The sequence below is a fragment of the Salvelinus fontinalis genome, chromosome 10 (assembly GCF_029448725.1).
Source record: "Salvelinus fontinalis isolate EN_2023a chromosome 10, ASM2944872v1, whole genome shotgun sequence".
NCBI classification, from domain to species: Eukaryota; Metazoa; Chordata; class Actinopteri; order Salmoniformes; family Salmonidae; genus Salvelinus; species Salvelinus fontinalis.
Genome location: NC_074674.1, coordinates 37724822 through 37750678, shown reverse-complemented (window position 1 = coordinate 37750678; position 25857 = coordinate 37724822). Strand labels below are relative to the sequence as shown.

Here is a 25857-nt window from a genome sequence, read left to right as displayed (position 1 = left end):
ATTCTGATCTTTTTTTCATTAATTGACCGATCACATCAGGTCTTTTCACATCAGCTCTGAAAAAGACCAATTAATGAAGAAAATATCAGAATTGGGCTGCCTGTCTAAACGCAGCCTTAGGACTATTTTCAGTCCATGTCTCGGAAGTTCAGCGTCACAGCTTGATTGAAATTTAAAGGCATTTGTTCTCGCGTTAGCGGAGACTGCATTCACTGAAAAACGCTGCATATTTCGACTGAATCGGAAACAACCTTTACATTTTTATAGCGCACAATCTGTAACGCTTAGAGCCCTTGAATAGAGCCCTAAGCTCTCTCATCCGGTATGGACCAATGGGATGGTCCCTTTGACTCCTCAACATAGGCTGCTATAAGGCATTCCAGAATATTCCCATACACCTTTCAGTTCTGACCAATCACTGGTCATCATAGATACAGACTGAGTAGAGAGATAGTAGGACAATACCACGTCACACAGTAAAGTAGGGAGACATTTCAACGTCAAATGTACAATGTAAATATGACATTTTCAGTGTAAAACAGCTTTTTACGCCCGTAGAGGTGAAAAAAACCCAACAACTTTACAATTGTTCTCCTGTTAAATTTTCATTTTTATTTTTTCATTTTTCAGTTTCATTTTTACAAAATGTCGTAATATTTCATCAGTATTTGTATTATTTACCTCAGTTACTGCACTTTTAGGTTGCCTTTTAAGAAAAAAAATATATGTCAAAACGTTTAGAAGCTGCTATTGTCAGAAAGGTGATTTGAAAAAGTGTATGATGTTTTTGTCATTTGACACTCCTATGCTATTACTATTAGCTTTCCTGTGATTAGCATCGTTGTATTCCCACTCGTATCCATTATCATATGATTACGATATTATTGTATCAAGGCTATATAACCTGGGACTTGCGCCATTTTTTTTTAATGTAGGTTCAAATATAAAAAAGTCAGATGTACACGTTTTGAAATATTATACATGATATGAAAGCATTAATGTATTTTGTGTTCTTCCTGGATAGGAGACAAACTTTAAATTTTTTCTCCATGGTTTGTGTAATGCACCATCTTATGCATTTGATGCAAATTGTGGCATGGAAACCATGGAACCATGGAGAACGGATAACTAAATGAAGAAACTACCCCAAAAAAAGGGACTCTAGAAAGATGCAGAATTTAAAGACTTTAAAAACCTGAGTGAAGGAACTGTGGAGACTACATTCATTGTTATATAGCCTACATCAGCTTCGACAATTGTGCATTTAACACTTTATACAATATATATCCCTGGTAAAATGAACTGTGTTATGTTGATATAATCAAATGGTATGAAATAATACTCCAAATACTGCTGCTTTCATTAGAGATATTACTAGTAAGGAGAGACTAAACAGCACTACACAAAGCCAACAACCATACTATGGATTATCATCATCTGCCAACACTCCCACAGGATTTCTAAAAAGCCATCCATAGACTAACCCAAGGGTTATCTTGCCATTGGACCCTCCCTTCCCTCACACTGGACAAACATTATAGATCTGTCATCTCTTTCACCCCCCCCCCCCCCCCCCTTTCTCTCACTTATCTACAGCTCCTGTCTTCGACACTGTCTTGTGTCGTCATCCTCATCAATGTCATTACAAAGTCCGGAGACCAGAAACAGTGACTCTCCGAGAAAGGGATATGACAGTCTTTACAGAATGTGACTGCTTCTGTGTCAACATGTACACAGCCCATGATGTATGGTCTGGCTTTAGTCTTCTGATGTGTTCTCTGTACTGGGCAAGGTACTGTTCCAAAGCCATAAAGCCAGGATGTTATGAAATGACGTTTCAGATGTGATGTTTTGTATACGAGAATATCACCTCTCTACTGTAAGCCACCACAGGATACCTTTGCTGTACCTCATGCCTGTAATGTTTGCTGCTTCTATATGTTGGTATTTAGTGATTTTTGCGTCTCTTAGCAATGGTGTAAATAGTAGAACTATTTATTGAGAGTGTTATACTTTTTTAAGTTATATTTAATGTTCATGTAAATTATTTTTTACATTGCTCTTATAAACAGACATATTGGTTGTGAGTTAAAAACGTTTTTTTCTCTTCCTTTATTGTCATTTTATTTCTGTCACAATGTCGTTGTCACAAAGCGCTGGTCAAGGTCGCTGTCTCATTGGTCACTGGGGTAGATAGACACTACTCCCGCCGAATGAGGATTCACCACATGTTTATGCAGTGCACAAGTATAATTTTTCTTTCTTTCTATATTGCAAATCCAGAATGTTCTGTCATTTTCCACATTTTGCTTTATTCGATAACTCTTCAATAGTAAACCGAGAGAACCTATATCATGTTGAAGTAGGTAGATCCATACTTAATGAACTCTGAGGAGTATTCAGGCAGCCGGGGGTGCTCCAGGTGGGTTGATGATAAAGGGGGTAGAGGAGGGGAAGGGGTGGGATGGGTGGAGGTGGGCTGCTTTTCCTGGCGGGCCTGAGTATTTGTCCAGGTGTAAAAACTGTGTACACACAGAGCTGCCCCTGGGCCAGGACTGATGAGTCTAACTTTCTCTTGGAGGTGGCGGCTGTTCACTGCAGCACTCCCCTCCTGACACTCCGGGCCATCCGTCACTGTCAGGAAGAAGAAACGGCAGGCTGGCATAGCGGTCAGGTCGGATAGGGAATGCCTTGGAGGTGAGGTGGGCCGCATGGACGAGCAGGGAGGAGGGATAATTGGAATACTACCTAACATATGAGCCCTAGTGCAGCAGGTTGAGGAACTGCCCTGTCCTTCACTGTCAGACCAGAGGAGTAAAATAAATCAACATTTGAAATGCATGGCGGAGAGTCCGTTTCAATGTCTTTACATTAGTGGTGGAAAAAGTACCCAATTGTGATACTTGAGTAAATGTAAAGATACCTTAATAGAAAATGACTCGAGTAAAAGTGAAATTCACCCTGTAAAATACTACTTGAGTAAAAGTCTAAAAGTATTTGGTTTTAGATATACTTAAGTATCAAAAGTAAAAGTATAAATAATTTACTATTCCTTATATGAAGCAAAAAGGACAAACCATTTTTTATTTTTTTATTTACAGATAGCCAGGAGCACACTCCAACACTCAGACATATTTACAAATTAAGCATTTGTGTTTAGAGAGTCAGATCAGAAGCCGTAGGGATGACCTGGGACGTTCTGTTGATAAGTGCGTTAATTTGACAATTTTCCTGTCCTGCTAAGCATTCAAAATGTTACAGGTACTTTAGGGTGTCAGGGAAAATATATGTAGTAAAAAGTACATGATTTTCTTTAGGAATGTAGTGAAGTAAAAGTTGTCAAAAATATTAATAGTAAAGTAAGGATACTCAAAAAATGACGTAAGTAGTACGTTAAAGTATTTTTACTTAAGTACTTTACACCACCGCTTTACATACAGTAGACGTAACTTATTTTAGTTCATTATTGTGCATGGGAGGGGATTTTCACAATCACAAACTAGCTACATACCAGGCATGAGTAAACAGTTGAAATTCTGTGGTGTTAGCTAGCTTTGCTAAAAGCAGTAAACTTTACTCAAGTACCTCTCACAGGCTCCTGATTAAAGAATGGTCCACTTGTGTTTATTTCTTATTCCCATGCACAGAAATGAAAAATTAATGGTCCTTTTCTAAGTGGAAAGTATAAAATCTAGTATATAAATATTATGTGGATATTTAGTGGTATTATTGCAATGTTTCGTACACAATTGTTCAGCATATATATTTTAAGATGTAAATAATTATATTATATGATGATTGTATTTGCAAAACCATGTATTATCTGTTTGGGGTAGCTCTTGGATTTTTACCAGAGGCAATATAAGACAAATTCATTGTGCATTGTCTACCATCGAAGTACCACCTGAAAGTACAAACTAATACAATACCATAATGCACAACACAGGCTTTATACAAACACTGTTGTCAATTGTCTTAAAACAGTCATATACAAAATCAAACGTAATTTATTTGTTGTCAAGATGAATAAAGCGTCATGTGGTCAGTTTCTGGGTCTCGGAGCAGTCAGTTGAAAATAAATGACCAAAATGTTCCTTCTTTTTTTGGGAGAGAAAACAAACAAAACTAGAGGAAAGCATTCATTTGAAGAGAATATAATGTTACAACACATTCTTCTTATCAGACTTGGAGGATTTTAATTAAATGATAATGCCAGAGAAGCCAGTGTTTGGAGGATATATTGGCATGGTGTTGTACCAATATATCCTCCTAACACCGGCATTATCACTTTTATACAGCAGGTTACCAACATATTCAAATAATGATTGACATATTTTCATAAAAAAACTTTATTTTGATGAATTTATTCATACTGTTTCATCATTCCACGAGATATAGTCCCGACACAAATCTCAGGTTACTATCCAATTCGGCTGGTCATTCGTTAGATTGGTTCGGTTGCCAGAGGCACGATCCAGTCATTAAGTCTTTTTGTTCTGTATCTGTGGACGTGACCCATTCGTTCGTTCTAAATTTTCCATTGCCATACTGGCTGGCAACATTCATATCCCTTGCTTGCTAGCTAACCAACTACGGCTAAATTACAGTCACGTCAAACAGTGCAGCCAGAATAACAGCGAAGTAGCTGCATTTGCGTGTTTTTAAGCTGTTTTCTATTGACATTTATTTGGATAGATCCATAACGATGCACGATTTCGCCTGGCATCGAAAATGTGCTCTCTTGTCAGGACACTGTTGTTTGAGGCGCTAGCCAACAACACAACTAACAATCACTTCAAACTGAAGCTGGAAAGACTGCAAACTAGCTGCATATCATTTCGTTTTACCTGTTTTCTATTGACATTCCTTTAATATTTATATATACAAATTATACAAGCTGATTCATGATTTCCACTGCCTGAGAAGAGCTGTCTGCCTGTCTGTCTCGTCCCGACACGTTAATTACTATGGGACAACTGGAGATCGAATTCCAATATTGAAACAATGTTGCAAATGTCGGAGAGACAGACAGCAAGGTTTATACAAATCTCCGCTGTTAAAAACCAAATGTTGGTCTAAAAGAAATGGGAGATAATATCAAGATGCTTTTTGTGGTGGAGATCAAGTTTTTAAATTGCCTGGCTGGGCTGATGAGACAGTGGATTGTGCAGTGAGATGGAACAGAGTAAATAGGCATTTCAACGTCATAGCTTTAGCCGGTGGTAACTTGTGGAATAGACAACGGCTGGAATGCGGTTTTAACCAATCAGCATCCATTATTATACCCATCCGTTGTATAACAGTGAACACCATTCCCCTTGAACTCACCCTCATGGACTGAATGGCACCAACCAAACAACACCTCACCTATCCTTCCTCAATACCACAGGTATTTGCTTACTCTTTCCCACTTTTCAATGGATTTAGAACTGACTCTCGCCAACACTGTAAAGGTATCCATCAGTACCCCTCTCCAATCCATTCTGTTAGGTCCATACACAGCATGCACTTTTTCAGGAACATACAACAGATCAGACTTCTGTGTATCAGACGATAGTTCCTCGTATTCTTTGTTTTTTCACAGTTGGTATTATATTTCCGGTGCTCTGGTACATGGCAAGCAGGTGTCTGATGATGCGTACTATATTTTCATGAGAATGATTCCTCATTCACGATGACTATCATGTTAATTTCCCTGTCATGTATTGTGTAGAAATAAAACACTGGTTAAGTGTTGTCCATTTGTCCTTTATGAGTTTCCAATACATTTGAAAAGAAATATCAATTTCTACATATAACCTGACATTTTCCGATACTAGGCTCACGATAACCTTGTTTAATATTATAAATGACTATACATAGCCAATTTCCTAGAGATAATACTACAAACCTTGTATTGTATGGACCCCTGATGTTTACCTAAACGTGCATTGAAGTGTTACGCACCTGGACATCCTCAATTTGATTTTATGGATATGAAAATGTCAAGAGCTACTATCAAAACAGTAGTAATGAAAAGAGTATGAATCCAAATGTAGGGCCTTCATTCCTTGACATGTCAACCTGAGTGCTGTTCTTGGCACCCCAGTGACATTAATGGCCTAATTTGCGAGAATGAACATCAGGCTACTGATTCTTAAAGCACAGTTAATGTTGCATGAGTGGAAAGAGACTGGACCTGAGTGTAAAGGAATAGTTTGTGGCATGGAGATGGAAAAATAGAACGTTTCCCAGCACAAACACACACAGAGGGCGAGAGAAAGAGAGATTTTACCCCTTGGAAATGAATGTAAATACGAGGTCCACTAGTATAATGGGTCACTATTGACGGTAGAAAACCTCCAGTGCATGTTGTTACTTACCTACCGTAAGCAGAGTGAAGGGCTAGCTGTTGTAGGAAAGTATTCACAGTTAATCCTGAGGGACGTTACATACAAGTTCACATTTGCAGCTGTTGTATTTGAATAATTCCATGGGAGAATGCATGTGTTTTGGGTTCATTATAATCTTTCACTTTCTCTCCAGCCCAGGGACTGTAGTGTAGCATATATCGCAGATGTGAATCAATTGGTTAAAAAGAGGTCATGTCTCCTTCTTGTGGAAAATAATGCTGATGCTTGTGGTATAGTATTTAATATTTCGCATTCTTTCGAAAAAAGACAATCAAAGCCACATAATAATACATATGTTATGTACAACTTTATATTTACAATATAATAATTGACTATCACAATTGATATAACATGAAATGCAAATCAATTAAAAAACAATGAGTTGGAGATTTATGTCCATGGCTCTTGAGCGATGGAAAGTCAAGTAAAAGTTTCCTTGAAGGAAGGGATCCTAAAAGATCCATACATTTAGCATAAACTCTTGAAATTCTTTAAAAGATTTTCCTCTAAAAATGTTTGCTTTTCTCTTTTCTTCTCTTTTCTTTACCAGATGACCACAATAAAGGACTATTTTTAAATATGTATTTTCCCTGCGGTTTTGGAGCTCTCCACGTCTGTCAACTTGTGAGGAGATAAACAACAACAAATAAACAAAAAATGAAACATGGCTAGTTAAGGACTTTCCTAACTGCCAAGCGTTATTCACACAACGTACAATACAGCTGATAACATCACAATCCGGCTCGAAGGATTTCTCTGTAGTCTTCATTATAAACACTATGTTGTCTGCTGTAAAAAGACTATAAAGCGTTGTTAAAGTGGTGATATGCTCAAGTATTACAAATGATCAAAATAAAATTGAAATGATAATACCACTCTTAACGGTCTCCTTCCCATCGCTCCAGCCAAGAGGAGAGACATACAGGGAGTTGTTTTTCGTTTGTTTGTTTGTTTCCCTGGTAAGCTTCCAGAGCCGAAGCACCATGACAAACTGCAATATTACATTCAGTATTTTTTTCCAACCAATTTGCTTTGGGTTGAATGATAATTTACATGCTCACACCGCTCCTCCTCATTGATAGTAGTGGTCAGTAGTCACTGGCATGTCCATCCAAAACGTCTTTCCTCTTCAAGCTGTTCTTAGCACTTTTTTCAAATTTCGAAAAGGATTTTTGAGGGCGTTTGACAGTAATTATTCTAACAATGTCCAGTGGGGTTGAGGTTTCAGGGCTCTCCTGGTTTGGAAAAACACCAGTCAGTGGAGAGACCAGAAGCAAGGAGGAGGAGGCTACTGTGGTGTCGTCTCGCGGCCTGTCTCATCGGAGCTTGGCATTGCCGTATGTGTTGCGCTGTACTGAGATCAGTTTCTCCATGCAGGCAGTGCGTGTCTCTTGCAGGGAGCCATGCCACACACTGCTAGGGGGCTGAACCTCCTCGCTGCGACAGAACATGTAGGCCATGGTGTCGGTGCGGCTCTGGATGTAGGCGCTGTGGAGCAGGGCACGGCAGTACCGGCTGATCCTCTCCACCCTGCGCAGGATCAGGTGGGCTTTTCTAGGGGGGGGGGGACGCATAACAGTCATCATTAGTATTAAAAAACATTCTTTTTTGTCATCATTTTTTTTCTTCATGGTGATATAAATACCGGTAGCAATTCATACTTTACAGCTCGGTAATAACAGGGTAACCAGAGGATTGCCGTTTCGAATCCCTGAGCTGGTTGGGGGGAAATTTACAGGGAGTGAGCCGCAACTGGAGGCTTCAACATCCTATATACTATCGACTGCCGTTTTGCCCTTAAACAAGGCCATATTTGCTCCAGTGGCACTGCTATGGCAGCCTGTGATGTGTGTGTGTTTTTTGTCAGGTTGGGTACTGCAGCAGCAATAATTAAAGAATATCTGTGCAAATGGACCAATAAGTCACGTATTGTATCGTAGTGTATATAATTATGCCACACCCCGTGCCCCCATCATCACCACCACTACCAACATCATCATCATCATCATCATCATCCTCCTCCTCATCATCATCACCGCCACCACTGCAGGAACTTGGCAAACTACTATACCTGCACATTAACTTGTAACTTTTATTTTCTCAAATAAGTCTTCAACAGCAGTCTAGAAAACAAACAGGTTCATTCATGTGTATCTGCAGTGTGGGGTAGTTGCAGAGCAGGTTTGATTGAATTCCAGACTAGAGTAGAGAGGAGGTCTGTCTCTAGTCTGTGTTGGCAGCCTGCTCATGTTCCTGGCGAGAGGAGGGTATGTTAGAGGCCAGCTCAAGGTAGACAGGACAGGCAGACAAACTGCTGTAAGCATGCACGCACACACACACAGGCAGCGCAAATGAACACACACACTTGGATTCATTCCCTTACAGTACTTGACATTCTCACATACTTCATTCTCAGCAGTTAAGATTAAGCTCTTCTGTGTGACGTGTTGTTAGGTTGATATGAACAGATACAAATACCAAAAATAGATAGCTTTGAGGAGGAGGAGGCATATTCCATTTGTTTGGAGAAGTGGGTGTCTGTTAAGCATCAGCATCAGTCTTTGGTTAAGCTAGGAGCACAGACAACCTTTTCACTTGCTTGTTAGAAAAAGGGCAACCATTTTTCCTTCTTTCTCTCTTCAAATTCCACTGCCTACAACAACATAACATCAAACATATGAGAAAGTGGGCCTCGTGCAAGAGGGTGAATTGAGGACTGGTGGTTAAGAATGCCTACATATTCATCAAGAGAGGTTCATATTGGAGATCATAACTCACAAAGTCCTAAAGCTACAGTACCAGAGAGGCAGCCCTTTCTGTTTTCTTCCAGCTGTATTCATTTATCTTATCAGGATGGTGAAAGATGATCATACAATTGTGAATAAAACCCCATTTGTTCATCCAATAAATAAAACAAAGTAACGTAAGCCAGTAGCACCTTTCCAAGAGAATAAAACCCTCAAGACTTGTGCGAAACTGTTGCTACAGCAGAAATGACTGAATATGAATACATACAGATGTAGGGTCTTAATTTGATCACCCTGTTACAGGAGAACTATCCTGCAATGCAGGAAATGTAAAACTTGCAGTGTATTTGAGGTTTATAAAGGCTTCTGAAGTTTGTAATTTCTACTTTGAAATTGTCATACTTGATTTTCCCTTACGAAAAATGTATCAACATCCAGAAAAATGTCCATTAATTATAATACACATAATAATTTACATTTCCCCTTGCTGCAGGATTATTTTCCTGCTGTAGCAAACTGGCTCAAATTAAGATCATACATCTGCATGGAAACCAAATAAGAAAAACAACCTACATAAAGACACAATAACATTGAGCACAATTTAAAATAATGCATCGATATAAACACACTGTACAGTACATGCACAGTATGGCGAGAGCAAGAAATATGTGCGGTGGTGCTGTGACAATGCTAGCGGTCGGTGGCTGGGTCTCAGTGTAGTCTCAGTGTAGCTCCGTCGGTCTCCCAGATTTCCTGACATAGTGAGTAAATGCTGAGTGGTCACATTTCAGTTGGCCATACTGTTACCTTTTAAAAAGGCACCACCGATAGAGCCAGCTCGTATATTAACCCAACAAGGCCCTGCCCTGCCAATTTCAGGCAGTAAATAACCCTACACTGTCAGTCATCCAAACGCCTTCTTCAGGAGTACAACATACCCCCTACTCTCCCCCTCGGTGCCCGCAAACGCCACCTTCAATTTCCAAATCACAGAAGAAAGAAAAAACATAATCTTCCTTTAAGACAAACTTTTTTCAAATGTATGATATTATTTATGGCTGCCGGAGAGCGCTTCCAGGCAATGGGTGTGGACAAAACAAAACACAGGGCCTGAAACTTTAAACCTAATGTTGCCATCATCGCAAAACTATTGACCTGCTGGGGTTCTAACCTGGTGTCTGTCCAAATATGTTCTTTTTTCCGGCCGGTAGTCTAAGTTTCTCCATCTCCATATCATGCTAATGTCCCCTGTGTCTATTCACATAAAACTGCTTTGTCCGGGGTGGTCTGTTTCGGGGGGCAGACCTAGGCAGGGTTCAGCAGGAAATCTTTATGAGAACGAGGAGGAAATGGACTTGAAAGTTTAGTTAGTGTTCGTTGACTGTCAAATGTAGTGTTTGGCTTGGCGTAAGAGCGGTGTTTGGCATAGGGTATGTAATTCGAAACAAGTATGTAACCTCATAGTCAAAGCTGACCTTACCAATTCACTTCCCCAAATAAACACTTAAAAAAGACTGATTGCACAAATCGGCTTCTGCTTACAGAAGGCATGCAAAGACAGGAAAACCCAAATACCCTAATCTTCAAAAGTCATTGGGGACATCTACGCCTTCGTTATGTAAGAGTTAAATAACTGTTACTGACACTAGTTATCAAACAAATCAACACATACACAGACCACATACTGTACATAAAAGTGTTTATGGATTTGTACATTCAAAAGTTATTTTAGCATTTTATGTTATATTGAAAAAATGCTGTACCAGGACATTAAATTGGTAGAGAGAAAAGGATATACCATTTGTACGTGTCTGTAGTACCCTTCAGTTCAAAGTGCCAACCACTCAAGATGACTACGACACATGCATTCTCTACATCTGTCTATATTTATTTTTATTTTTATTTAACCTTTATTTAACTAGGCAAGTCAGTTAAGAACAAATTCTTATTCACAATGACGGCCTACCAAAAGGCAAAAAGCCTCCTGCGGGGACTGCGGCCTGGGATTAAAATAAATGCAATATAAATATAGAACAAAACACACATCACGACAAGAGAGACAACACAACACTACATAAAGAGAGACCTAAGACAACAAAATAGCAAGGTTAGAAACACATTACAACACACCAGGTCCCGTGTGGCTCAGTTGGTAGAGCATGGCGCTTGCAACGCCAGGGTTGTGGGTTCAATTCCCACGGGGGGACCAGGATGAATATGTATGAACTTTCCAATTTGTAAGTCGCTCTGGATAAGAGCGTCTGCTAAATGACTTAAATGTAAATGTAAATGTAAACACCATGGTAGCAACACAACATAACAAAAACATGGTAGCAACACAACATGGTAGCAGCACAAAACATGGTACAAACATTATTGGGCACAGTCAACAGAACAAAGGTCAAGAAGGTAGAGACAACAATACATCACACAAAGCAGCCACAAGTGTCAGTAAGAGTGTCCATGATTGAGTATTTGAATGAAGCGATGGAGATAAAACTGTCCAGTTTGATAACCCTCATCTCTATTTTAGCCCTGCCAGTGAACAGTGATAAGGTAAGGCTGGAAGACCACCATAATGGATAACTGCAGCGAGTGGAAGTCTGGGTATGTGTGTGCTTGCGTGCACACACATGCCTGGTATGACATGAATGCCATTAGTTTGGTGATACCCTAGATCCCCAGGCAGTCCCAGTAGATAACGCCTGGTCTTGAGTGCTATCATCTAAAATAGAGAGCGAGCCAGACACTACCAGCCCAATGTGTATTGAACCCCATTTAACCCCCATAAACAACAGATAGCAAATACATTACACTGTCCATTCTGAGGACACACATCAAGTCGTAAACGCATCTCATAAATCTTACGCAAATCTCACATCAATCACTGTATAATCTTAAAAGGATTTATGTGAAATCTGATTGATGTGAATGTCAGAAGTGAATGTCATGTGTACATAACCCAACAAGCCCTGCCCTGCCAATTTCAGGGAGTAAATAACATTCCATTGTCAGTCATCCAAATGCCTTGGAATCAGCCCTCATACTATATATTTTCCCTGGTCTTTTCAGGTCAACTAAGCATTTGTATGCTCATTAATCACATGATTGAAAAGTTTAAGCTTTTATTGAAGTTAGGGACCCTGAGGGTTGACTCCAAACTAAACAGTAAGCAATCAGTTGACTGGCTAATCACGAGAAATACAGGCTTCTCAATTGGTTGATTGGGTAATCATTCACAGGAACAAACAGCTTCTCATTGGCTCCAGGAGACCACTGCAAACTCTTTGAAAACACTTGTAGAAAACAAACCCGCAAATACCACAGTGCAGGTTGGATTGAAAGGAGCCCTTGTGTTCAGTCTAATCCTCCAGCTCTGTGTGGGTAAAGAGTCTAGTCCTAGCCCGGGGAAACGGAGCAATGCTTTTCTGACGTGGTTATGAAATCATTCCTGAGTTTACTGGGGGCTTCATGCCTTTACAAGTAACCAGAGAAGTTGGTTTTATGAATGAGTATTCCACACTATACACAAACAGTGCAGTCCCTATTAACCGCAACACTCGTGAAATGCCAACACCGGACCAGTCCCATTCCATGTACCCAAGACCATTTGCTACGCCCTAGGCTCCCTTGTAATAGCAAGGCTGTAATTTGTAGATTTATCACTTTAGTCCAGTCACCAATTGGGTCCCCAATCTGATAAAAAGGTAAATGAGAGGAAATAAAAACATCTGATGAACTTGAGTAAATTAAAATGAAAATATATGCCTGTGCCGTGTGGATTCTTTGGTACTCCAATGGAACAAACCTGTTCATGATTGGTTTTATGGGCCAGGATTTGCAGTGAAAGCCTAAACCAATATTTTGCTGTTCAAAAATACTGCTGACCAAGGTGTTTGTGTGTGCATGTGGTTTGCACGTGTGTGTGTGTGTGTGTGTGTGTGTGTGTGTGTCTACAGGTGTGATCCACCTTTTTGAAGATGGATGAAGAAACAATGGAGCTCCAGCAACAGATATTCAACTTATTGACTGGATATATGAGACTTCTGTAAAAACAACCTCATGTTACAGGGTTGGAAGGCGGCCATTCTGAAATCCACTGGAATGGAAAGATTCAACATTTCACAAAACTGAAGATGACGGGGAAAAAGATAATGATGTTTTTGGCAAAGGCTGCCAAGAACCCTAAGACCTTCTTGAGAATGTTGTGATTATTGCCTTTTTACTTCATGATCATAACCAATGAAGTTCTGCTAGCTCAAATAGTTCAACTTAGACCAGTAACAGACCAGCCAATGTGAGTATCTGTTACTAATTAAATATTTTACCTGATCCACAATAAGGAACCTTTGGACACAGAAAACAACATTTTCTCAGATACTTCCCACACAGACAGTGGAAGATGACATTTGAAGTGACACTGATGCCAAGCAAACAGTGACACCAGATGTTGTGGGGACACCAGAATCACAGTGACACCTGAGACGTGTCCAAGCCTCCAAGCCTTTCCGAGCCTCACCTGGGTCCCAGCTCATCTTCGCTCCGCCAGACGAAGTCTCCAAACTTCTCGTAGTGGGAGTTGTAGTGGTGTTGCACCCTGTAAAGCAGCGGAGGGGGAATCTCCATCAGAGTGTTGTAGGCCGTCTGCTGCTCCTTGCCGCTGGTGTAGCCGTTGTACAGGTTATACACCTTGTCTGCTATCTCTGACACAGGAGGAGGTGGAAGAGGGGAGAAGACATTTAGAAGACACTCATTTAAAAGACACAAGTACCACCAGAGTCTCTGGGTTCGCGCCCAGGCTCTGTCGCAGCCGGCCGCGACCGGGAGGTCCGTGGGGCGACGCACAATTGGGCTAGCGTCGTCCGGGTTAGGGAGGGTTTGGCCGGTAGGGATACCCTTGTCTCATCGCGCTCCAGCGACTCCTGTGGCGGGCCGGGCGCAGTGCGCGCTAACCAAGGGGGCCAGGTGCACGGTGTTTCCTCCGACACATTGGTGCGGCTGGCTTCCGGGTTGGAGGGGCGCTGTGTTAAGAAGAAGTGCGGCTTGGTTGGGTTGTGCTTTGGAGGACGCATGGCTTTCGACATTCGTCTCTCCCGAGCCCGTACGGGAGTTGTAGCGATGACACAAGATAGTAATTACTAGCGATTGGATACCACGAAAATTGGGGAGAAAAGGGGATAAAAAATAATAATATATATATATATATATATAAAAAATAAAAGACACAAGTGAACTTGTGATAAGGATCTCATATTAAGGTGGGCAAGATCACCATCACAAGTAAATCCTAGGTGCTGGTGAAAACCTTGGTGCAAAAAAAATGAAATGTATGCCAACAACGGGGGCTCCCATAGGATGGTGCTCAATTGGCCCAGCGTCGTCCGGGTTTGGTCAGGGTAGGTCGTCATTGTAAAAAAAGAAAAATCTTCTTAACTAACTTGCCAAGTTAAATAAAATTTACATTTAAATAAATGTAAAAAGATTTTAAAAAGTGATATTGACTATTGGAGAGAGATAGGGATGGATGGCGAGGGGCTAAATGGGGAGGTTAGAGAGAAGGGGAAAGGACAATGTGTAAAGGATGAATGGAAAGGTTTTGGGATGGACAGAATATAGGAAGGGAAAATTAAGTGTGAAAGGGGAGTGTGAGAAGGAGTACCTTCTGCTCTGCTATCGTCTACCATGGGACAAGAAGTCCGCACTGAGACGAAGCTAGACTCTGAATGTCTCCCTCGACTGTCCACAGCATATAGAGTGAATCTGAGAGAGAGAGAGAATTAACAAAGAACATAAATAATATTACAGCTTACATCTTAAATCTGTCTACAACAATTAACAACAATTTTTAAACCACATTCATATGTACCCTTACCGTATCAGGGAAAGAAACAGGCCTCTTTTGACACCGGAAAAAAAATATGTTGCTTCAGCCATCCCATCCCAACCTTCATTTCAAAGCTAGATGTACAGAGTTTACCCAGTGTACCCGGCTCCTACACTTTGCACAGCATTTCTATAAGCCAATGTTGATAGCCACTGAACTCTCTTTTGAAAAAAGCCACAACTCAGAGCCGGGTCAGGACCCAGGACTCAGGAGTGGGTGAGGATTCCAGATGAACGATTACGTCAGTCAGTGGCCCTGCCTGGTACGTGAAGCTACAGCAGAGGACAGACCAGGCGGTTGGCAGCAACGGCCATTACACCTAATAACTCCCTTAAATGGAACTCCCACTTCCTCTGAAGACGAAGTTCCTGCTCACATATTAAGGCCTCAGAGTACCTAGAGTTCCATAGGGCCTCCCGGTGGCAGTGGCTAGTACAGTACACTGTAGTGTGGGGGAAAGACAGCCATGTTGTTCCCTGATGACATGGGGTGCTGCTAGATCATTAGAGAGATGGTCTCCTGCGAAGCGCTATACTGTAGGTAGTCCAGTCTGTCTCATATAAGTAGCTTTTAGAGACATGATGGCTGTTTATGAGACATGAACTACCAACGTGCATACATGGATATGTGCATGTGAGGATGCTGGGATGTCCAGCCAGAGCTGATTGAACAATCCCAAATTAAAAATACATACATGTAAATTAATATTGTTCATCATCCAAAACAACAAATACACTATATATACAAAAGTATGTGGACACCCCTTCAAATTAGTGGATTTGGCTATTACAGCCACACCCATTGCTGACAGGTGTATAAAATCGAACACACAGCTATGCAATCTCCTTAGAATGGCCTTACTGAAGAACTCAGTGACTTTCAACATGGTACCGTCATAGGATGCCACCTTTCCAAAAAGTCAGTTCGTCAAATTTCTGCCCTGCTAGAGCTGCCTTGGTCAACTGTAAGTGCTGTTATTGTGAAGCGGAAACATCTAGGAGCAACAACGGCTCAGCTGCGAAGTGGTAGGCCACACATTACACAGAATGGGACCACCGAGTGCTGTAGCGCGAAGTGAGTAAAAATCATCTGTCCTCGGTTGCAACACTCACTAACACTCACAACTCTAACTGCCTCTAGAAGCAATGTCAGCACAAGAACTGTTCATCGGGAGCTTCATGAAATGGGTTTCCATGACCGAGCAGCCGCACACAAGCCCAAGATCACCATGCATAATGCCAAGTGTCGGCTGGAGTGATGGAAACACATTCGCTGGAGTGATGAATCACGCTTCACCATCTGGCAGTTCGACGGACGAATCTGGCTTTGGCGGATGACATGAGAACACTACTTGCCCGAATGCATAGTGCAAACTGTAAAGTTTGGTGGAGGAGGAATAATGGTCTGGGGTTGTTTTTCATGGTTCGGGCTAGGCCCCTTAGTTCCAGTGAAGGGAAATCTTAATGGTGCAGCTGATGATTCTGTGCTTCCAAATTTGTGGCAACACTTTGTGGAAGGCCCTTTCCTGTTTCAGCATGACAATGCCCCGGTGCACAAAGCGAGGTCCATACAGAAATGATTTGTCGATATCGATGTGGAAGAACTTGACTGGCCTGCACAGAGTTCTGACCTCAACCCCATCGAACACCTTAGGGAAGAATTGGAACGCCGAATGCGAGCCAGGCCTAATTGCCCAACATCAGTGCCCGACCGCACTAATGTTCTTGTGGCTGAATGGAAGCAAGTCCTCGCAGCAATGTTCCAACATCTAGTAGAAAACCTTCCCAGAAGAGTGGAGGCTGTTATAGCAGCAAAGGGGGGACCAACTCCATATTAATACCCATGATTTTGGAATGAGATGTTCGACAAGCAGGTGTCCACATACTCTTGGTCATGTAGCCTATCATGCATTTTTCTTCAACTGTTTCACAATGCTATTTCACTGGCAGAGCCCCATTTTAATGTCTTGCTTTCTGTAAGTCTGCCTTTTGTTTGAAGAGCCTGTGTTTTAATACCACCAACTGATAGTTTTGTTTGTAATACAGCCTGTTAAGACATTGTTTGCATAGTTTGTCCAAACTTGTTATTCATCTAGAGAGATGTGTGGTATATTGGTATTCCCAAGAACCTCACAGAAGACGAGGGGCCAGAGTCCGTCCGAAGTTCGCTGCAGAACCTCTGCCCAGCAAAACAACACCGCATATAACAATCACATTGTTTAAATTATGTGGTCACGTCACTGGCCAGTGAATGGAGGGGGGAAGGGGGGGGGGGGGGCAGGGTGTATTTATCATGCAATTTGTAAAGTTTAGTTTAGGACCCCGGACGTAGCTTGCCAGCGCGTTGCTGTTTTTGGTTGTTTAAGTGGTTGGCATCGAAGACAGGTACTTTGCTCGGCAGGCTAATCACAGTGCTATTATGTAAAAAAAAATTAAGCCTCTCAAAGACCAACAGTGGGACAAAAGCTCTCATTATTATAGTGAAAGGAGACTACAACAGAAACTTTCTCTAGCCTTTGTGCTATTTCCCCAAAGATGACCACAAAAGGTATTTTGGCTGCTTTCTTCCCCGCAGTGTTGTTAACACTACTGTCAGGCATACAAAGCCTGTTGATGAGACTCCCATCCAAGATCGAAGATGTCCGATCAGATGCGCTAGCTGGGTCTGGATGACTGGGCCTGTTACCCACAGTGCAGCTGAGTGGAGTGTGAGTGGATAGACTGGGAGTCTGTGGTGGCAGGCTTCACCACTGGCATCGATAAGGATCGCCTAGGAGAACAAAGAGAGCTCCGTGGTCTGGCTTGCCACGAGCATTTCAAAACAGAGGGTAACATACTGGCAACATACACCCAACCCTCCACACAATCCCTCTCTCTCTCTCTTACTCTCTCCATCCATCCATCTCTCACACCATCTATTTTGTATTTATTATGGATCCCCATCTTCCTGGGGTCCAGCAGAATTAAGGCAGTTATACTATTTTAAAAACATTACAATACATTCACAACACGCTGTGTGCCCTCAGGCCCCTACTTATCTACAATACAAAATCCATGTGTACGTGTGTGTCTGTGCCTATATTTGTGTGGCTTCACAGTCCCCGCTGTTCCATAAGGTGTATTTTTATCTGTTTTTTAATGGAAGCCTTTCCAACATAATCCAGGTAGAATCAGGAATTCCCCAGGGCAGCTGTTTAGGCCCCTTACTTTTTTCAATCTTTACTAATAACATGCCATTGGCTTTGAGTAAAGCCAGTGTGTCTATGTATGTGGATGACTCAACACTATACACATCAGCTACTACAGCAACTGAAATGACTGCAACACTTAACAAAGAGCTGCAGTTAGTGGCAAGGAATAATTTACTCCTAAATATTTCTAAAACTAAAAGCATTGTATTTGGGATAAGTCATTAACTAAACCCTAAACCTTAATAAATCTTGTAATAAATAATGTGGAAATTGAGCAAGTTGAGGTGACTAAACTGTTTGGAGTAACCCTGGATTGTAAACTGTCATGGTCAAACCATATTGATACAGTAGCTAAAATGGGGAGAAGTCTGTCCATAATAAAGCGATGCTCTACCCTCTACCTTCAAATTTTACTGCTTGCATCAATTACTTGATGTGGAATAGAGTTCCATGTAGTCATGGCTCTATGTAGTACAGTGCGCCTCCCATAGTCTGTTCTGGACTTAGGGACTGTGAAGAGACCTCTGGTGGCATGTCTTGTGGGGTATGCATAGGTGCACTTAGCATGTAAATACCTATCATAAATACAAGTAGTGATGAAGCCAATCTCTCCTCCACTTTGAGCCACGAGAGATTAACATGCATATTATTAATGTTAGCTCTCTGTGTACATCCAAGTGCCAGCCGTGCTGCCCTGTTCTGAGCCAATTGCAATTTTTCTAAGTCCATTTTTGTGGCACCTGACCACACGACTGAACTGTAGTCCATGTACGACAAAACTAGGGCCTGTAGGACCTGCCTACTTTATAGTGCTGCTTCTTCAGGATCGGTGGGTCCCCTGCGGGGCGGTTGAGCTAATGTAGGCTAATGCGATTAGCATGAGGTTGTAAGTAACAAGAACACTTCCCAGGACATAAACATATCTGATATTGGCAGAAAGCTTAAATTCTTGCTAATCTAATTGCACTGTCCAATTTACAGTTGCTATTACAGTGAAATAATACCATGCTATTGTTTGAGGAGAATGCACAGTTTTGAACATGAAAAATTATTAATAAACAAATTAGGCACATTTGGGCAGTCTTGACACAACATTTTGAACAGAAATGCAATGGTTCATTGGATCAGTCAAAAACGTTGCACGTAGACTGCTGCCACCTGGTGGCCAAAATCTAAATTCCACCTGGGCTGGAATAATACAATATGGCCTTTCTCTTGTATTTCAAAGATGATGGTACAAAAAATAAAAAAAATAAAAAACAGAAGGAATTCAAAATTACAATGCTTGTCTTTCATAATTTGGTCAGATATACTTGGATGTGTAGTGTCAGCGCTTGCTGATGGCATGTCATGCCTAAGTTTGCTAATCTTGCCAATTAAAAAAATTATTCAAGTAATTGGCAATATCAGTCGGTTTCATGATGAATGAGCCATCTGATTCAAATGGGGAGACGAACGATGGAGCTGAGTAAGTATTTTTCCCCAAAATGTCATTTAAGGCGCTCCAAAGCTATTTACTATCATTCTTTTTGTCATTTGTCTTTGTTTCATAGTGTAGTTTCCTCATCTTTTTATTCCGTTTAGTCACATGATTTCTCAATTTGCAATACGTTTGCCAATCGGTTGTGAAGCCAGACTTATTTGCCATTCCTTTTGCCTCATCCCTCTCAACCATACACTTTTTCAATTTCTCATCAATCCAATTTTCATAATGGGTGCATGCTTATTACTAACTGGAATAAGCAATTTCATAAATGTGTCAAGTGCATCGTCTGGTTGCTCCTCATTACACATCACGGACCAACAAATATTCTTTACATCATCAACATAGGAATCACAAAAAAACGTATTGTATAACATCATATACACTATATTAGGCCTAGCCTTTTAAACTTTGGTTTTCCTAGATATGGCTACTACACTATGATCACTGCATCCGATGGATTTGGATACTGCTTTAAAGCAAATTTCTGCAGCATAAGTAAAGATGTGATCAAAACTTGTTGCTGATTTCATTCCTATGCTGTTTGCAACTACCCTGGTAGGTTGACTGATAATCTGAACCAGGTTGCAGGCACTGGTTACAGTTTGAAGCTTTTTCTTGAGTGGGCAGCTTGATGAAAGCCAGTCAATATTGAAATCATCCAGAAAATACACAGTGCCAGCCAAAAGTTTGGACACACCTAGACATTCAAGGGTTTTTCTTTATTTGTACTATTTTCTACATTGTGGAATAATAATAAATACTTTAAAACTATGAAAAAACACATATGGAATCATGTAGTAACCAAAAAAGTGTTAAACAAATCTAACTATATCTTAGATTCTTCAAAGTAGCCACCCCTCGCCTTGATGACAGCTTTGCACACTCTTGGCATTCTCTCAACCAGCTTCACCTGAAATGCTTTTCCAACAGTCTTGATGGAGTTTACACTGTATGTTAACGTGGGCTACAGTTGAAGTCGGAAGTTTACATACACTTAGGTTGGAGTCATTAAAACTCATTTTCAACCACACCACAAATGTCTTGTGAACAATAGTTTTGGCAAGTCGGTTAGGACATCTCCTTTGTGCATGACACAAGTAATTTTCCAACAATTATTTACAGACATATTATTTCACTTATAATTCACTGTATCACAATTCCAGTGGGTCAGAAGTTTACATGCACTAAGTTGACTGTGCCTTTAAACAGCTTAGAAATTTCCAGAAAATTATGTCATGGCTTAGAAGCTTCTGATAGGCTAATTGATATCATTTGAGTCAATTGGAGGTGTACCTGTGGATGTATTTCAAGGCCTACCTTCAAACTCAGTGCATCAGCGTCACAATGGTAGGGATTAACTGAGCTGGGCTCGGGTCATTGATAAGTCATTGTCTCAATGCAGCTTTATAATGCTGTGAAAGGATCCAGGAACACAAATGATTTAGGTGGATACCATCCTACTTATAAAACGTGTTCTGTTTCCAAAAGGTATCGAATTTGTCAACAAAAGTTACACCCATTGAACTGAAATAATCACGTAGCCAGTTGTGAAGAGAACGAATCCTGCTAAAGAGCAGTGACACGATTCAGAGGGCACAACGCCAGATATTATTGGTATTTTATTAGTTTCTAGCAGAGAGTCAATCAGCTCTTTAAAATCCAGTTTCAACTGTTCAGAGCTGCCCTTCATAATGTCATTAAAACCCACATGGACTATGATAGAATCGATTTCCATGTTCTGTTGTAGTATATTCAGGAGCAGCTTAGTAATATAATTTATACAAGCTCCGGGATAAGACATTGTTTTTGCACCAGGAACGGTCACATTTCTTACCATGGAACTGCCCAAAACCACGGCTGGCGAGAAGGACGAGGAAATCTGCCCACTCCCACGCTTCACAAGATTCGGAGAACCCTTTATGGACGGGCGAGAGGCAGGATAACTTGCCTCTCTGATTCCCTTTGTTTTTTCCTCTCGTTCTCTCCCTCACTCCCCTCAAAGGCTGTCTGGCTGCTACTTGGTTGTTTGTAATCCCATGGTTTTGTCCCTGTGCTATCATTTTGAAAGCTCAACAAACAATGAGGCGAACAAACGGTGGATGGATATTTGTGTGAATTAGCAATGCCGCCATAAAGTAACGGTTGCCTTATAATTTAATAAGACAGGAGTGAGAGAGAGAGAGGGGGAGAGAGAGAGAGTCATAGAGAGAGGAAGAAGGAAAGTTGAGAGGAGACAGAAAGAGAAAAAGGGAAGCGGTGAGAGAGGTAGAGAAAGAGAGATAGAGAGAGGGGGGTAGGGAAGAGAAAGAAAGAGAGCAATTATGGTAGTATTTCTGGCATGCTAGGGAGAGGGGAAGCCAGGCAGCCTAGGGATTCATGGTCGATGACATCAGACGTTGGGTCGAGATCAGTAGAGCCGGTCCACAAATCAATCAAATGCACCAGGAGAATATAATTCCTGAGTGACCCAAGAATTTACGGCCACAAAACTAATTTACGACTTTGATTTAAAATCTCGGGTCAGGTCTGTAAGAAAGGACTCACCGCGCTAACAACGTAATATACTTTCTCTACTCCCTTTTCTATCAATTACAGATTAACTTTATATACTGACTGCTGGCAACTGCACATATCACTGGAGGCTTGAGCAGAAATATGATTACACTACCATAGCAGTGCCATATGCATTTTCTATCTATATCTTAACTAAAGCTCCGTCTACACATGTTGTGATTAGGGGATTTTAAGTGACAAACATGAAATCACCCAATAAAACACATGCCTTTAGAACAAAAAAGGGAAAAGTAAAAATATTTAATTTGCACCAATAAATAAGCCTTTTTTGTGTTTTATCTCTCTAAGCCCTGCCATAAAATTGATTGCTCATTCAGGTTTTCTGTACAAGCAAATGGTTTGGACTTGACATAAGCAGGGTTGGCAGCTTACTTTCTATGCAATCTGTTTCAGTTACTTGTTCAGAATTGTAATCAGTAAAGTAACTTTTCGATTACCCAATCTCAGTAACGTAATCGGATTACTTTCCCCTTAAGATGCATTAGAATGGCGCTACAGAGGGTGGTGCAGACAGCCCAGTACATCACTGGGTCCAAGCTCCCTGCCATCCAGGACCTCTAAATCAGGCGGTGTGAAAGGAAGGCCCAGAAAATTGTTAGACTCAAGCGATAGACTGTTCTCTATGATTCCACAAGGCAAGTGGTACCAGTACATCAAGTCTGACACCAACAGGCTCCTGAACAGCTTCTATCCCCAAGCAATAAGACTGCTAAATAGCTAGCAAAATGGCTACACGGACTATCTGAGTTGACCCTTGTATTTAATTTGTATTTTTGCACTGTCTCTATGCACATTCACAGGGCCCTACACACTCACGCACATTGACACTCAAACACCCACAAACACTCACTCCATAATTTGCTCACACACACATAATATGCACACACACTTATACTGACTCTACACACACACGCACACGCACACGCACACACACACACACACACACACACACACACACACACACACACACACACACACACACACACACACACTCTCACATATAATCATCATATATGCTGCTGCTACTATGTTTATCACATATCCTGATGCCTACTCACCTTACCCCTATACACATCTACCTCTATCGATCCAGTATGCCTGAACATTGTAAATATGGCGCTGGAACTGACCCTGTAAACAGTATAATGACATTTTATCGTGTTCTTCTGATTTCTTATTTGTATTTCTCCTGTGTTATGTTATTTCCTTATGTTATTTCTAGCATTACAGTGATATTGATTCAAATCAAATGCGCCGAATAACAACAAGTGTAGACCTTACAGTGAAATGCTTACTTACAAGCCCTTAACCAACAGTGCAGTTCAAGAAGAGTTTAGAAAATATTTACCAAATAAACTAAAGTAAAAAATTATAAAAAGTAACACAACAAATTAACAATAACGAGGCTATATACAGAGGGTACCGGTATCGAGTCAATGTGCGGGGGTACAGGTTAGTTGAGGTAATTTGTACATGTAGGTAGGGGTGAAGTGACTATGCATAGATAATAAACAGCGAGTAGCAGCAGTGTAAAAACAAATGGGGCGGGCGTGTCAATGTAAATAGTCCGGTGAACATTTGATACATTTTTCAGCAGTCTTATGGCTTGGGGGTAGAAGCTGTTAAGAAGCCTTTTGGTCCTAACTTGGTGCTCTGGTACTGCTTGCCGTGCGGAAGCAGAGAAAACAGTCTATGACTTGGGTGACTGGAGTCTCTGACAATTTTATGGGCTTTCCTCTGACACTGGTCCTGGATGGCAGGAAGCTTGGCCCCAGTGATGTATAGGGCCGTATGCACTACCCTCTGTAGTGACTTACGGTCAGATGCCGAACATTTGTCATACCAGGCAGTGATGCAACCGGTCAGGATGTTCTCAATGGTGCAGCTGTAGAACTTTTTGAGCATCTGGGGACTCATGCCAAATCTTTTCAGTCTCCTGAGGGGGAAACGGTTTTGTCGTGCTCTCATCACGACTGTCTTGGTGTGTTTCGACCATGATAGTTCAATTGGTGATGTGGACACCAAGGAACTTGAAACTCTCGACCCGCTCCACTACAGCCCCGTCGATGTTAATGGAGGCCTGTTCGGACCGCCATTTCCTTTAGTCCACGATCAGCTCCTTTGTCTTGCTCACATTGAGGGAGAGGTTGTTGTCCTGGCACCACACTGCCAGTTCTCTGACCTCCTCCCTATAGGCTGTCTCATCGTTGCCGGTGATCACTGTTGTGTCGTCAGAAAACTTAATGATGGTGTTCGAGTCATGTTTGGCCACGCAGTCGTGGGTGAACAGGGAGTATAGGAGGGGACTAAGTACACACCCCTGAGAGGCACCAGTGTTGAGGGTCAGCGTGGCAGACGTGATGACTTTTTGACGGGCCGCCCCCCAGGTGGTGAAGGTAGGACACAACATCTCCACTTCGCTGATCCTCAACACTGGTGCCTCACAAGGATGGGTGCTCAGCCCCCTCCTGTACTCCCTGTTCACCCATGACTGCGTGGACATGCATGCCTCCAACTCAATCATCAAGTTTGCAGACGACACAACACTATTGCCAACAACGACGAGACAGCCTACAGGGAGGAGGTGAGGGCCCTCAGAGTGTGGTGTCGGAAAAACAACCTCTCACTCAACGTCAACAAAACAAAGGAGATGATCGTGGACTTCAGGAAACAGCAGAGGGAGAAGGTGGAAAGTTTTAAGTTCCTCTGCATACACATCACGGACTAACTGAAATGGTTCAGCCACACAGACAGCGTAGTGAAGAAGGCGCAACAGCTCCTCTTCAACCTCAGGAGGCTGAAGAAATGTGGCTTGTCACCTAAAACCCTCACAAACTTTTACAGATGCACAATCGAGAGCATCCTGTCGGGCTGTATCACCACCTGGTACGGCAAATGCACGGCCCTCAACCGCAAGGCTCTCCAGAGGGTAGTGCGGTCTGCGCAACGCATCACCGGGGGCAAACTACCTGCCCTCCAGGACACCTACAGCACCCAATGTCACAGAAAGGCCAAAAAGATCATCAAGGACAACAACCACCCGAGCAACTGCCTGTTCACCCCGCTATTATTCAGAAGGCGAGGTCAGTACAGGTGCATCACAGCTGGGACCGAGAGACTGAAAAACAGCTTCTATCTCAAGGCCATCAGACTGTTAAACAGCCATCACTAACATAGAGAGGCTGCTGCCAACATACAGACCTAAATCACTGGCCACTTTAATAAATGGATTTAATAAATGTATCACTAGTCACTTTTAATAATGCCACATTAATAATGTTTACATATCCTACATTACTTCTCTCATATGTATTTAGTGTATTTCATACCAACTATTGCATCTTGCCTAACTCCCATCGCTCATCCATATATTTATATGTACATATTCTTATTCCATCCCTTTACATTTCTGTGTATAAGGTAGTTGTTGTGAATTTGTTAGATTACTTGTAAGATATTACTGCACTGTCGGAACTAGAAGCACAAGCATTTCACTATACTCACATTAACATCTGCTAACCAAGTGTATGTGACAAATAACATTTGATTAGATTTTTTATTTGATTTGTGGTCTTCAGCTTATC

At 41.5% G+C, this 25857-nt stretch overlaps 2 protein-coding genes across 7 annotated transcripts in view; one reads left to right on the top strand and one right to left on the bottom strand.

Moving 5' to 3' along the window:
* Positions 1 to 5736, top strand: part of pappaa (pregnancy-associated plasma protein A, pappalysin 1a) — a 126536-nt gene extending 120800 nt beyond the window's left edge. For both annotated transcript variants that reach the window (XM_055936742.1, XM_055936741.1), the window contains exon 23: positions 1597 to 5736. In XM_055936742.1, coding sequence (XP_055792717.1) covers positions 1597 to 1711 — 115 coding nt within the window. In that variant the 3' untranslated portion in view covers positions 1712 to 5736. The remainder of the gene's footprint in view (positions 1 to 1596) is intronic.
* An 881-nt stretch (positions 5737 to 6617) lies between these two features.
* The window catches only part of LOC129864123 (astrotactin-2-like), a 485619-nt gene continuing 466379 nt past the window's right edge, over positions 6618 to 25857 (bottom strand). For all 5 annotated transcript variants that reach the window (XM_055936743.1, XM_055936745.1, XM_055936746.1 and 2 more), the window contains 3 exons: positions 14799 to 14899; positions 13659 to 13842; positions 6618 to 7946 (listed from right to left, as the gene is read on the bottom strand). In XM_055936743.1, the coding sequence (XP_055792718.1) occupies positions 7709 to 7946; positions 13659 to 13842; positions 14799 to 14899 (523 nt within the window). In that variant the 3' untranslated portion in view covers positions 6618 to 7708. The remainder of the gene's footprint in view (positions 7947 to 13658; positions 13843 to 14798; positions 14900 to 25857) is intronic.